The 14,351-nt window shown below is 44.5% G+C and overlaps 2 protein-coding genes across 4 annotated transcripts; one reads left to right on the top strand and one right to left on the bottom strand.

The window, feature by feature from the left end:
- The first annotated feature begins 358 nt into the window (after positions 1-358).
- On the top strand, positions 359-3,880 carry LOC134461311 (gamma-crystallin S-like). 3 transcript variants are annotated; one of them, XM_063214140.1, is made up of 3 exons: positions 359-367; positions 1,639-1,881; positions 3,601-3,880. In XM_063214140.1, the coding sequence occupies exons 1-3, from the start codon at positions 359-361 to the stop codon at positions 3,877-3,879; spliced, it is 531 nt and encodes a 176-aa protein (XP_063070210.1). In that variant the 3' UTR covers position 3,880. The 3 variants fall into 3 exon arrangements, with proteins under 3 accessions (XP_063070210.1, XP_063070213.1, XP_063070212.1); XM_063214143.1 differs by having other exon boundaries at positions 1,639-1,885; positions 3,614-3,880; XM_063214142.1 differs by having other exon boundaries at positions 1,639-1,889; positions 3,606-3,880.
- A 283-nt stretch (positions 3,881-4,163) lies between these two features.
- lcmt2 (leucine carboxyl methyltransferase 2) lies at positions 4,164-13,649 on the bottom strand. Its single transcript, XM_063212962.1, has 15 exons — positions 13,574-13,649; positions 12,728-12,759; positions 11,483-11,607; positions 11,222-11,303; positions 10,824-11,001; positions 10,332-10,491; positions 9,389-9,578; positions 8,823-8,930; positions 7,652-7,739; positions 6,878-7,132; positions 6,363-6,602; positions 6,012-6,109; positions 5,615-5,802; positions 4,983-5,118; positions 4,164-4,360 (listed from the first exon to the last, which is right to left on the bottom strand). Exons 1-15 carry the CDS (start codon positions 13,647-13,649, stop codon positions 4,166-4,168), a joined length of 2,151 nt encoding a protein of 716 aa, XP_063069032.1. The 3' UTR covers positions 4,164-4,165.
- Positions 13,650-14,351: the final 702 nt, after the last annotated feature.

The raw sequence follows: 14,351 nt of genomic DNA, 5'->3' as shown, positions 1-14,351 counted from the left end.
GCAGGGGGAATATGGAGTGGTGAGGCGGGGTAGGGGTTCAGAATCGGGGTGTGGGGAGGGCGTGGGTGATGGGCAACCCCTCACCAGGCAACCATTATGCCGTAATCCCTCTGTACTTTTCTGGAAAACCTGAATAGCGGCGGAATCACTGACTCAATTTTTGGATCTCATTTTCATGACAAAGCGATTGGCTGGGGCAGGCCCTCCACTCCATGAGGGCAACGGCTGGCCCTGGGTGCGCAGGGCTCCGTGGCAAATAAAAGGATGCTGAACGTCCGTCCACACACTCCCACACTGGCTTCAGGGGACCTCCAACCACCTTCAACAACCTTGATGCGAGCAGTGTGAGCAATCCACAATGGGCAAGGTCAGTAGGCCAATGGTTCCTTCAGGCCTCCCAGAAAGGGGAAAGGAAATCAACTTGTTGATTGTTTTTATTATTATTACTTTGACTTGTTCCACACTTTTAGCTTGGTTCATGGGATGTTATATAGAGAAATGGACAAAATTATAAATTACCTCAGATAATTTGGTGAAAAAAAATCTTTGTTCAGCTGCCAGCCATTCGATGGAATATTTTTAGACTTGTAATAATATAATTGTAATATAATATAACTGCCAGTCATTCGATGGAATATTTTTTGACTTTTAGACTATGAAAGAGCTGTGAGTACTTGACCAATTTATGTAGTGTGTGATTTAAAACAGGTGAAGGATCACCAGAGCATAAAGAATATGCCAATTTAGGTCTGTGTGTCCAGAAAATACGATGTCGGCCCATACCATCGCCAATTCCAATACCCTAAACAGGTGACAGCTGACATGCTGGTGGCCTGCCAGGGAATTCCTATCACCCTGAATATTTAGAGTTTATATTATTTACAGCATCTGGCTATCAAATGTATTTAATGGTGCATACTTGAACCACAGCAATCCCTGGACCCAAAACACTGTTTGGATACAGTACGTCTAGATTTCTAGAGCCCTTATCCGTTACACCTCATCTCTTCTCAATCCACAGATCGTCTTTTTTTGTGGTCTTATCCTTTATATCAGTGATTCTCCAACTATTGGCCAGGGCCCACTAGTGGGCCTTGAAAACCTTTTCTAAAAATCAAAACAATTTTGTGGGTGTTGCTGTTTGCTATTTCAGTTGTATTGTTTATTGGGTCAGAGGTGAGCCCTGAACATTTGTGAACATTTCATGTGGGCCCCAAGCTGGAATATGTTGGGAACCCCTTCTTTATACTATGCCATGCCTCTGCCTTTCTTGGGCCCTTATCATGTCATTGAAGGGCCCTCTTTTCCTTCTCCTCTGTTTAGTTTTAAATTCAGTAACGTTGTGGTCAGTCACTGACAGTACATCTACAGTGGCAGAGCCAACTACATGCTGTAATGTAACAGGAGGTCATCCTCATCCTGTGTAGTTTACCACTATGGGTTTAAAACCACAACCTACCATTCAACGCTACAGTCAGGCACAGCACAATACCACTGAGCTTAAGGTCCAGACCGATAGCTCAGCGCTACCGATACTGTATGAGGCACCTTAAAGTGCCCCCAAAAAAGTGCTTTAGAACACCGATCTACGATATGCTATCACTGTTACTGTACATCCCAACCCCTCTCTGTCTGCAGATCATCTTCTACGAGGACAAGAACTTCCAGGGTCGTCGGTACGAGTGCGATGCCGACTGCTCAGACTTCCATGCCTTCCTGAGCCGCTGCAACTCCATCCGAGTGGAGAGTGGGGCCTGGGTGGTGTACGAGAGGCCCAACTTCATGGGCTACCAGTACGTGCTGACCAGAGGGGAGTATCCAGAATATCTCCGCTGGATGGGCCTCAACGACCGCCTCAGCTCCTGCAAGCTGGTCCACTTTGTGAGTCAGTCCCCCATTTCCCTGAGCCTGAACCTTAACTGGCTTAAAAACCTCAACCATTAGGGGAACGGTTTGGGGGAACAGTTGTGAGTCAGTCCATTTGTATGAGCCTGAACCGACCCAACCTCACCCATTACCAGAGTAAGAAAGAGTAGAAGCACTCAAGTGTCAAGCAATAATTTATGCATTTCAGCCCACTATGTACAGTAGGCCTTCTTCGGGGCATGAGGAGTTAAGGAGTCCACTCGTTTAAACCGTTTAAACTATTGTGAATTACGTACAGACTAGTGTAATCACTGAGGAGAGGGATCTCAAACTCTGAATACTTCAAAGTAAGAATGTAACAGATGGAACCAGGTTTTAAATGTACTGGGAATGGGAAAGTAACTGGCATTAAAGGTATCTGGGGCAAGTTGGAAAAAGGTTGCAGCATTTGTAGGGAAAATCAAAAAGTGTAAACAAAACAGTTTGAACCAGGTTGAAAATAAGCTGGAACATAATTGGAATCAGAGGTATCTGGAGCAAGTTGGGGTGAAAAGTGGAGCATTTGTAGGGGCAATCACTCTGAACGGGCCCAATACCATGCAGAGCCTGAGGGCCCTGCCAATACATCAATACCACACCACTACACTAGTGCCCAGTGTGCAGACATGCAATCTATGTGGCAGTTCTTTCACACTTTCCCTTACGACATACGGATGTGGTTACAATTGAACTGTTTTCTGAAAAACAAAACGCTACTACACTACTACATGACTTGTTCAGAAGACAAACAGGTAAATGGAACAAATTAAACATTCAGCAACAATATTCAGTTTATTTAGTTTATTTAATGTGAAAACTGAAATGAACATTTGTAAACGTCAATCATGTCAATCAGTACAGGCACATAGAAATATCTGTTTCGCCATTGTCCACTGGAAATGAGAAAAAGCCAGAAACCACCATGGCTCTGCAACAGCTTGGTCCTTGGCATAGACATAGAACACTGGATGTTCCACATTCAGTCTTTTGGCATGGCTATCTTGATAAGGGATTCCAATATTTTTCACACTATTAGCTAAGTTATTGTTTTACCGCCTCCGCCTACAAGATCTACTCATGCAAGTAGCATGCATACAGCCGTGGGGAAGACGGGCTTTAGATCTGAGGGTTTCAGGTACAAATCCCACCCTTCCACTCCCTATCTCAATCCATGGTTGATGTGCCCTTATGCAAGGCACCTAACCCCACACTGATACAGGGACTATAATCAATACCCTGTAAATACCTGAGTCACTTTTGCAAATAAAAGTGTCAGTTAAATGCAAATCTAATATAAATGGTGGTGATTAAATTGACCCATTCATTCCGGTAGACAGGGGTAAAAAGGCAATATATAGTGTTGTATATCTTATCTGGGTGCTTGGCTCTTCCAACTCTCATCACACCACCACATAATTTTGGCTGGCATCCTGCTACACCTTCTCCATCCCATTCCCAATCTTTTCCCCTTCCCTCACTCCACTCAAAGATGGCGTTGATTATATTGAGCCATTCATTCCCAGGCTAGTGAGTTTGACATCTAGTGTTCTACATCTATACTATGGGTCTTTGGTACTTACACCTTTCAATTGTCACATCTTTTTAGCCAACCTTCCTGCGACACCTTCTCCATTCCTTTCCCTCTCTTTCTTCCCTTCCCTTCGCCCTCTCCCTCTCTCTCCACTCGTCCCACAGGCCAGCGGGGGAGCGCTGTACAAGATCCAGCTGTACGACAAGCCCGAGTTCGCGGGGCAGGCGCACGAGGCCACGGAGGACTGCCCCTCGGTGCTGGAGCGCTTCCGCATGTGGGACGTGCACTCCTGCAAGGTGGCCGAGGGCGTCTGGGTCTTCTACGAGCACCCCAACTACCGCGGGCGCCAGTACTTCCTGGAGAAGGGCGACTACCGCAAGCCCTCCGACTGGGGCGCGGCGTGCAGCACCGTGCAGTCCTTTCGTCGCGTCATCACTGAGTGATCGCGGAAGTGCTGTCAGTCGTGCCCCAATGAGTGACAGGGCATATTGAGCCTGATTACACCAGCCCAATTGAGTTCTATGGTGTATCAACACACAGAATGGTCCATTGTATCTTGTGACCTGGATCATTTGGAATAAAACTCAATTTTTCTGACCCAATGAATGCCACATGCTTTTGTTTTGTTTTTTTCCAGCTCAGTAAAAGTGCACTTTTGCAGTTCAGCTCCTCTGTAACAGCTCTGAAGGCAAGCGTCAAGTCACTATGTCCATTTCTGAAACCTATCCATCAGTCTTCCACTACAACTGATGAGGCACATTGCGTGAGCACTGGGCTCAGGTCCACAGTCACAGGACGGGGGTTCAGGTGGGTCCCGAACGAAAAGCAGTTCCCTCCGCCGCCAATCAACATGACCTCTGACCTCTTTGGGTCGAGCAGCTCAGAGCAGAAGGAATGCAGCATGAGGGGCCAAGGAATGGAGGCCTAGAGAGAGAGAGAGAGAGAGAGAGAGAGAGAGAGAGAGAGAGAGAGAGAGAGAGAGAGAGAGAGAGAGAGATGAGAGATAAAAAGAGAGAGAGAGAGAGAGAGAGGTAGAGAGAGAGAGAGAGGTAGAGAGAGAGAGAGAGGTAGAGAGAGAGAGAGAGAGAGAGAGAGAGAGAGAGAGAGAGAGAGAGAGAGAGAGAGAGATGAAACAGGAGTACTTTACATTTCACTTATTTTATGTTTTCCCCCAAAGTGACTTTGTTATTACAGGGTATTGGTTACAGTCCCTAGAACATTGGGTGCTTATGTACCTCAACAGTACTTCAGCCATTAGCAACTGAATTGAGCAGGATTCAAACCTTCAACCCTCTGGTCAATCAACCCCCCTACACTTATTTTGAGTGTCTTTCAATCAATATTACAGTAAAAGTGTAATTCTTTAAAAGTGCACTGTGTAGGATTGTAGCCAGAGTAGGTATTGCAACGATGCTGCTCATTTACTTGTATGTCCCAAGTACAGAAAGTTTTGTCAGCTAAAAATGTCTATTTCTGGAAATTCAAAATGGCGGACATGGAGAAGATACACCTTTTCACATATGAAAAATGCAATTTTCCAACTCACCATGTCCAGGTCATACTCCACACTTGCACCTGTGCTCAGGTGTATTACTGCCACGCCTGGCACACCCTCTGTCTGAAGCCAGACCCCGCCCACTACCACAAGCTTATCACCAATCACATGTGCAGAATGGGAGTACCTGAGAATACAGCAGGACAGAGGCAGGACACAGGGTTCACACTCTCCATTTAGGTGTTAGAAAACTGCTTCACAAAGCATCAAGGAGGCTTGCCCATCTTAAACGATTTTCTGCTTACAGGTGCTGCTATTTCAGAGGATATCGCTTGAAAAAATAAAACAATAGACCAGCAAAATAGGTGAAAAATACACTTAAACGCCTGTTTCATACTGGTTCCGTCCGCTGATTGATTCCATTGGCTTTGCACAGGGCAATCTCGAAATGCATTGTGGGTCCGTTTTCCGTCAGCACCATTGCCTCCACCAAAAAGTTCAGAAATTACACGACAGGGACTAATCAGTCAGCGTGCATACTTCCCCATGCTCATCACCCGCCAGTAGACAGCAGCAGTGAACGCGTTAGCTACGGATGTCACTCATCATAATATAATGTCAGTTATATAGAAGAATTTGATAATTAAGTACACCTGACTTGATCATATGAGTAACTTACTCACCTGGGTGCTACAGGAGGGTTCACAGGTAAAGTCTCCCAGCTGAAGCCTTCAGGCGTGGGCTTCAGTAAAACGGTGTCTCCTAGTGGAACGCCGCCTGCTCCCAGACCTCCAAACATGACTGCCCCGTCCCCATAGGCAACTGAGGAGTGGGAGTGCCGGCCTATTGGAGGGGAACCCTTTACCAGCACCTGTAAGTACAGAGACATTTCAGAAGGACATTTTGGATACCTTTACAGTATGCCTACATGTTGTAAATATTAGATTACATTTCCTAAACATAACATAATCAAGTTTAATGTACATGCTCAAAAAGAGTTACATGTAGATGATTAACCAGCCTCTGATATTTAGCTGAATGCTCAGTGCAAGGAAAATCATTTCCAAATATCCATCTAACCTCTGTCCAGTGCATTGTCTGTACATCAAGGAAGTGAACATCAGCCAGGGCTGGCTCCAGCTGTGTACGTCCTCCAAACACAAACAGTAAAGTCTGGCCTGAAACAAATAAAGACATACGGAGTCAGAAGTTAAAATGCCAGACAAATAGTACACCATGTCCATTTAATGCTCCATCTTCTCCTTTCCCTTTTCATATTTGGGTCAATGGCATTTCTGTAGTAGCAGGAATACTCTGGCAGACAGTTGGGTAGTGCAACCACAGACAATCCCAATATGGCATGGATTAAATGTCATTGACCCATTTACTGTGTTATTATCTGTGTTTGTATTGTCAAATTGAAAGTTTTACCCTTATGTCTGACCAAAGTAGCTGTGTGTCGCCATCTTGGTTGGGGCAGACAGCCACTGCATTCCATTTCCTTTAGAGCCACATTCACTGTCAAAGATGGGGCAGTGGATTCTCTGCGTTGACCGAAGTCATAGGTCACTCTGAGAATGTCCCCAAACGGCTTGAGGGGCGATGATCTCCCGCCGAACACCAGGGCACCCCAGCCAGGCACCGCTGTCATCGAGTGGTACAGTCGAGCACCTAATGGGATAACGGACCAAGAACAACACTCATTACTCCATTGCTACTTTAAGTATTAGTTGAAACCACACAATTGTACGGTACTGGCTGAAACTATTTTCCTAAACAGCACAAGGATTAGCTTATATTTGCAATATGTTTTGAGAGCACTCAGTTCTTACTTAACCTGACCTTCCTTATTCTGAGAGCAGGTTAAGTATTCACATTTCTCAAGTCCTCATTAACATATAAAATATTTTAAATATATTCAAATTAGTCAGACGGGAACAGCTTACCCCAGTCTGCCGACACCTCCACGTTGGCCAGTCTCCAGCACCCCTGGTCGTGGACCATCACCTTGACAGCAGCCTCCCTGCCGCTCCTCCCGAAGCCCCCGGTGACCAGGAGGAGGTGGGGCTCCAGCAGGGCCGAGGCCATGCCCAGACCCTCCACGTGGCACGGGTCACCTGGGTCACCACCACCACCAGGGAGGGGAAACACCCTCAAGGCCACCGGCGCCAGCTGGGGGTTCAGGGGAGGGATAGGGGTTGCTGAGGGAACATTCAAAAAGCTAAATCAATTAAACAGATAAAAGTGAGTATTAACTGCTGCAACAAGGAATTAATGACAGTAGCCTCCACATTTCAGTTCAAATGAAATTAAATCTGAAATGTTTACTGATACATTAAAGTAATGCCAATGGGAGTTTCCCAGGTGAGCTTTCATTTTAACTTTCACTTTCATGTAGGCGTTTTCTTTTGTCCTTCACCTGACCTTAGTAAGTTGGGACGTGACTGACTCTAGGATACTTTGTTAGAAGCTACATGATGGCACCAGAGATTCTTTAAGTATATAGAGATATGCCATTGTAATAGGTTGCTATGGGCACCTAACATGACCAGGTTCCGGTCTGCCTAAAGGGGCGTGTCATAATACTCCTAGCATTGAATAGAACAGTCCTTAGGTCTGCCTAAAGGGGGATTTCCCCCCCTACCCCTTGCAATTGTAGAACCCGGAAACAATGGGCCAACAGATCCTCTCTCTCTCTACTCTCTCTGATGGCACAGTACCTGCTGGAGGGCTGAGGAGAGCCTGGGTGGCCAGGGAGCCTCTAGTGGCCGTCAGGATGAAGTAGTGGGAGCACTTCTGGTGCCACTCCTGATGGCAGACAAAAAAACACTTAGCTCAACGCTGCCGTCATACATCATACTGTCATACGTCATGACAGTGTCATAACAGTGCCACGACACAGTCATGGACTAGTTATAATCACTATGTCAAGGTCACAAACGCTTTATGGTCATGAAAAGTTGACACTGTTTTAGGCTGTCTTTACCATGAACCTTACTTAATGCAGTGGTTCTCAAACTTTTTCCATCATTCCCCCCTTCAGAGGGTCTGAATGCTTCCGAGCCCCCCAAGCAACAGCAGTACGCACGCAGACTGATTTTGTGATAGCCGCCGCGCAGAATCAAAGGAAAGGTGACTGGTGAGATTAAACAAAGAGGGACTGCAGTCGAATGCAGATGTGTGTTCATTTCCTATGCTATTCAAATTCATGACAATTAATAATATAATGTTGGTGAGGGCTTTAAACTTATTGACTTATTGGCGAGACAGGAAATCATTTCCTTGGGGGGCAAAAACCCTAAATCAGATGTCACACGCCCCCCCTGAGATGCCTCCGCGCCCACCCCCCCCCCCCCCCCCCCGCCGATGCCCCCCCCCCCAGGGGGTCTTACAGCCCACTTTGAGAAACACTGCTTAATGACAACATACATAAAATGTTGTGACATTGACATAATGTTTATGACACGTGCATGACATTGTTATGACACTGTTATGTCATATGTATAATGCCGGCATCAAGTTAAGTGTTACCAAGAACACAATATGACTCTAAAACAATACTTCTATAAAATCATAAACAGTAAAATGATAAACAGTAGTTAATATATTAAGTCTTAATATATTGTGAAACAGAGGCTGACACATTGTCCAAGGCTTTGCTTTTTGTTTATGAATGAATGGTTTGCAATAAGCATAATGAGAGAAAAATGAGATGAAGGTGAAACTTGCGTAAAAAACTTTAAAAACATGAAAAAATCTCTGCTCACCGTTTCTGCTGCCAGTTTTATCAGACAACATTTGGACCTGCAAGGTCATTTTTAGGCATCACAGAGATAATTTCCCTTCGTTTGATTTTGATAGGCCTTTGGATCAAGCACCTTTTTAACTCACCTCAAACTCGTCAAAAGACTCCAGTGCCTCCACCCTGCTCCTCTCCTGCTGGTCTACCAGGCCCAGGTAGAACTGGTTCATGTCCAGACACTCACACTGCTCCCAGCCCTGTACAACATGAAACAGATAAAAGGTTTTTGTGGTTTTGTTTTTTTAAAGAGTGCGCACACAAGAAATCAACCGTACGACACTTCAGCTACAACATCCTAACCTTTTGGTTGACCATATGTTCCAAAGACCATTAAAATATAATCACGGAAATTTGTGTATATACTTCCTGATGTTGCCTATGTTCAATGTTTTGCCAGATTAAAAAAAAGATGTGAAGTCAACATACTGACAACGAGTATGAGGTAGAGTAAAGTATAATTTATTCATCCCAAGGGTTGCACATATACAGTACATGTACTAACTATATAGCACATGCTTACATACATTTAGTCAAAGGCAGATGACGCACGCACGCACGCACGCACGCACGCACACACACACACACACACACACACACACACACACACACACAGCTGTGGCTAACATGTCTGTGCGAGTGCTGCAAGAGTCCCCACCTTGCTAAGGAAGCGTTGCCTCTGAGCCGCTAGGTCTGGGTAGCTGGTGAGGGCGTGCAGGGCGGAGTTGAGCTTGAGGAAGTGGCTCTGCATCACCCTGCCAAAGGGGTCCGAGGGACGGATCTGCTCGTACATCACAAACATGGACTCTGGCAGGTGCGACGCCGCCCAGCCAATCACACGGTCTGATCTGGAGCATCACAGAAAAGTCAAGTAGGGTTTTTACTGTACATGGTTAAGAAGCTGTCAGAAAAGCTTTACACTGTACAAGACCTCATTATTATTGACTGGTTATTCCTTGTTATTACAAAATAAAGATAATTACACACTTCTAACTAAACTGACTTGGGAGAATCATGCTGCACAGCAATATCCCTTTTTCACGCGATGCCAGACACCTCCGAGTACTTAAAGGGGTATGCCACTATTTTGGGGCTGAATACAGTTAAAATCGTTGTCTGGGGTTTATAAAGGTGGTAAAGTGTCTTATTTTTCATGTTAAGCGTTGTCTTGCTTTAAGACAAGTTAAAAGAGGGAATATGTCGCTAAGCTAGTGAAAGTCAATGGATCCGTGTAGCATTGTAGCATTCAAAGCAGGTATTCCATCTACGTAGTGGCATAGACATGAACGTTAGAGACAAGAAAGCTCCCGCACACTGACTGTTCACTCTTGCAGCGTTGACTTCCAACATTTTGGTCTCATAGTGTGCGGGAGATTTCTTGTCTCTAACGTTGATGACCCTGGGATTCCACTCCTTCGCACCTGGTCAAAGGAGGTGTGCAAGAATTCTACAAAATAGGGCATAGACGTGATCTGCCCGACAATGGTAGTTGTATAAATAAAACAAATATATATAAAAAACTATAGTTGTATATAAATATATAAAACTGAAGTTGTCTGACTTCACAGTGAAAGGGTTATTGCTGGAAGACGTGTCCTTACTCCTGTGTCTCCATGTACGTGAGCACCACCTCTGAGAGCAGTAGGGTGGGGCAGCTCCACTGGAAGCCGGCCGCAGACAGAGCCTGCTGCACCTGCCCCTCCTCACGCACGTCCACACCCAGCAGCCGGTACTCTTCACTAGAGGCATACAGTGGCCCTGCTGCAAAAAAACAACCCGACATCATGTCATTATTACATAGACTACCATTTCATAGATGCATTACTATTGGATAGGATACACCATAGAGGCATACAGTGCAGTGGTCCTGCTGCAAAAAACACACCACAACATTTCACAAGTAAACGGGTAGATTTGTATCTTGTGCAGGTACTGGATACAAATAACTGAGCAAAAGAATACTACTTGATGCAAGTGCATTGATGCATCAAAATGCACATAACCAAGCTTATGGAAAGTTTACTAAACAATCACTCAATATCTCAACAGCCCCCCAGTCTTTTTCCTTTCTGAATTCTGTAAAGTGATTGTACCAGAGTTATGGGATAGGTGAGGCTTCCAGTCTTTCAGCTGAGGGTCTGATCTAATCAGGGCTGCCTTCCGCTGGGCCACGTTAGGGAAGTCCACCTCAAACACAGTCACCCCTTCCAGGACCCCTTCCTCATGCAGGCGGAAGTAGAGAGAGTCAAATCCTGCACCTAACGACAGCATCTGTGGAAAGAAAGAAAGAAAGAAAGAAAGAAAGAAAGAAAGAAAGAAAGAAAGAAAGAAAGAAAGAAAGAAAGAAAGAAAGAAAGAAAGAAAGAAAGAAAAGAAAGAAAAGAAAGTTGCAATGCTACTGGGGGACATTATGAGAAAACAATGCCAAATGCTTTGTAGAAGTCTTTGGGCATATACACTAGGCTTTACACATTGAAAGTTGTTCACTCACCTGTCTTCTGTTGCAACCTGCAGTAACCTGGAGAAACAGCTTGATGCAATGATCCACAGCCCTCCACCTCACATAATAACCCCTGAGGGAAAACACACACACACACACACACACACACACACACACACACACACACACACACATTTGACTTTGTCAGAGATGATACACAGACCACATTTGTCTCCCAGAGCAATATTGCAATAAACTACACTACACTGGCTGTTTGCTTTACACAAGTATGCCAATGTCTTGCACAGTCACCTGTTAATGAGAGGGGCTCGCCGTGACACCTTGCACACAAACCGACGCTGGAAATCATCTCGGAAGTAACCATAGGCTGCTGCAGACACTTTGCTCACCACGCTGCTGTCATTGGTTCCCTGGACCTACACAGTGGAGTATGAATGCACTGTATAATCAAGACACCAAACAAGGGAACAACAATTTCAGCTCTTCTTCATAATGACTTACTGATAGAATTTAGGCTACTTACTGCGGTATCCTTTCCAGATTTTCTGCTCTTTGGGCAGACTGGCATAGTGGCTTCCTCTTCAGTCTGTCTCCTCCTTATGACAGCTTTGTGAAGGCTGTGTTGGGCGTGATTTACAATGTAACGGCTTCGTATGTGGCAAGTAACATCGTTAGTTACATAGTAATACAATGTTGACACAGTTTATCTCGACAACTGAATGAATGAAGCTTTAGGCTCTGGGCGTGTGTTGTTCTGGACCTTACTTTGTGGTTTGATGAAATGTGACAACAGTTGGTTAAACTTTTAGAGCGCCATCTCGTGGTGTGGCATGTAAGTGACCTTCTTCACGCATAAGAAAATGACTATTATTTTATTATAATTACTAAATCAAAGGACATGTTTCATTGCTCAGAGTAGTTCTACCAGTAGGTGTTCAGCAACCTTGGTCCAGTGGGTCATTTTTAATATATATTTTTGGTGGAATGATCATTGTTATTTTTACAACATGCGGAGGCATTTCTGTTATTCTTGCAGTCACTGCACCCAAATTACTTTAGGAGCATGCCATCCACAACAGTTATGCATAAGCCAGTGTTCCAGTGTTTTACTTGCCTTTTTCCAAAAAGAAAAGTCGTGTTCTATGCAAGCAAGCCAACTTCTTTTCTTGTTAAAGAGAAACAGCAGAGGGCAGTCTACTGACAGCTGTGGCATGCATGGCGTCATGCAGGCCTATTATAGTACTTATGCCTACACGTAATAAAACCCTGCATGTATTAGAGAGAAAAAAAGCAGATGGGGAAATTACGGTTGCATGTGATGAGACTGCAGCATTGTGACTGTACTCATCATCACACTGGGTATTTGGCAAAACACAAGGATTTATTGCCCCATAATTGACCTCTTGGCTAATTAGAGAAGACATCATCGAGAGGATAATGGCCAATCAGACTTAACAGCTGCTGGAAATCGTATCAGCGTTAATGGCCATAACACGTCAATATTTTGACATTTCATGACCATCTTTGCCGCCTCACTGGTTTAATGGTGATGAACGGGTAGCTGTCGACTGGCACAGAGCACATAGAGTCCAGGGTCAAACAAGGACTTGAACTAAGCCACAATCAACACAGCCATCCAAGCCCTTTACACTCATAGGCCTATAATCATCATCAGCAGCAGAATTGTCTTTATTATTAGTAGTAGTAGAAGTAGAAGTAGTAGTAGAGCACACACACACACACACACACACACACACACACACACACACACACACACACACACACACACACACACACACACACACACACACACACACGTGCACGCATGAACGCACACAACCATACACACACACACACACACACACACACACACACACACACACACACACACACACACACACACACACACACACACACACACACACACACACACACACACACACACACACACACACACACACACACACACACACACACACACACACACACACACACACACACTTGTTTTATGGATGTGAATCCTCCACTCTCTCTCTCTAATCTTATCATTTTATGACAGTAATGGATAATGTGCTGACTCAATAGTGTGGCAAAAATCAAATCCACTTGTCAAGTCAGTCATTGATATACATCTTAACGTCTCCATAACAGCCAGTCCCTGTGGTCAAGGGAAATTCTGTGGGTCATTTACCTTTTTCTTTTTTAATGTTTTTTTTTCAGATTTATTTAGACGGGATAGTGAAAAGTGGGACAGGAAATGAGTTTCGATTTCAAATTCTTTGTATGACCAGTGCATGTAAAGAAATTGACAATAAAACTTGACTTGACTTGACTTGAGTGGGAGAGAGAGACCAAGGATGAGGGGGAGGATCGATAAATGACCTGCGTCGGGAATCAAACCTGGATCGCCCGTGTAGCTGTCCAGTGTCCAGCCGACTAAGCAACGGCTGGGCCTCATTATAGCTTTTTCATTTAGTCACCACATTTCCCAATTCTCATATAATTCTCAAAGGATTTTGCAATAGCACACCTTTTTCTTATCAGTTCAATGTCCTCCTGCCCAAAATGTTTGCTCTCTGACAGCTTGTGTTATTTGCTGACTATACTTTCCACAATTCGTCAACAGAGATGTGTGGTGAGAGCAAAGGTGAATTTTGATCTGAGTAATTAATTTAGCAATGTGGAGACAGAATGTCAGTACAGTAACAAGGTCCATATGGGAGTATAGGAGTTTCCCGGATTTCACATCTAATCAAGGATCAACCACTTATTAAGCGTCAAACCACTAATATTTCATTCTGTGTATCAATCCTGTGCCAATATATAACAGATACAGTATCTATGAAGATTTAGATTTACCCATCATTAGTCATGAGAGTTTAATTGTGGGTAACTGGACTTCTTTTGAAAGACGTTTTATCTGTTCTTTTGACATGTTCTGTTCTAGTTGGTCGGAACCTCTGATGTGGGACTCAGAAGGCACCGTATATTTATTTCTGTAGAGTAAACTGTAGCCCAACTCCTTTTCACACAACCATGTCGTACATGTCAAGGTGTGAACTGGCCTGGCTGAGAGTCATAAAGGCATATTTGTTTTCTCAGAAGAGCAAATTTGTACAGGAAGCCATTTTAGAGGAGGTTCAGAGGCCAATCGTGGCGA

The sequence above is a fragment of the Engraulis encrasicolus genome, chromosome 13 (assembly GCF_034702125.1).
Source record: "Engraulis encrasicolus isolate BLACKSEA-1 chromosome 13, IST_EnEncr_1.0, whole genome shotgun sequence".
Taxonomy (NCBI): Eukaryota; Metazoa; Chordata; class Actinopteri; order Clupeiformes; family Engraulidae; genus Engraulis; species Engraulis encrasicolus.
This window is presented reverse-complemented; position numbering and strand designations above follow the sequence as displayed.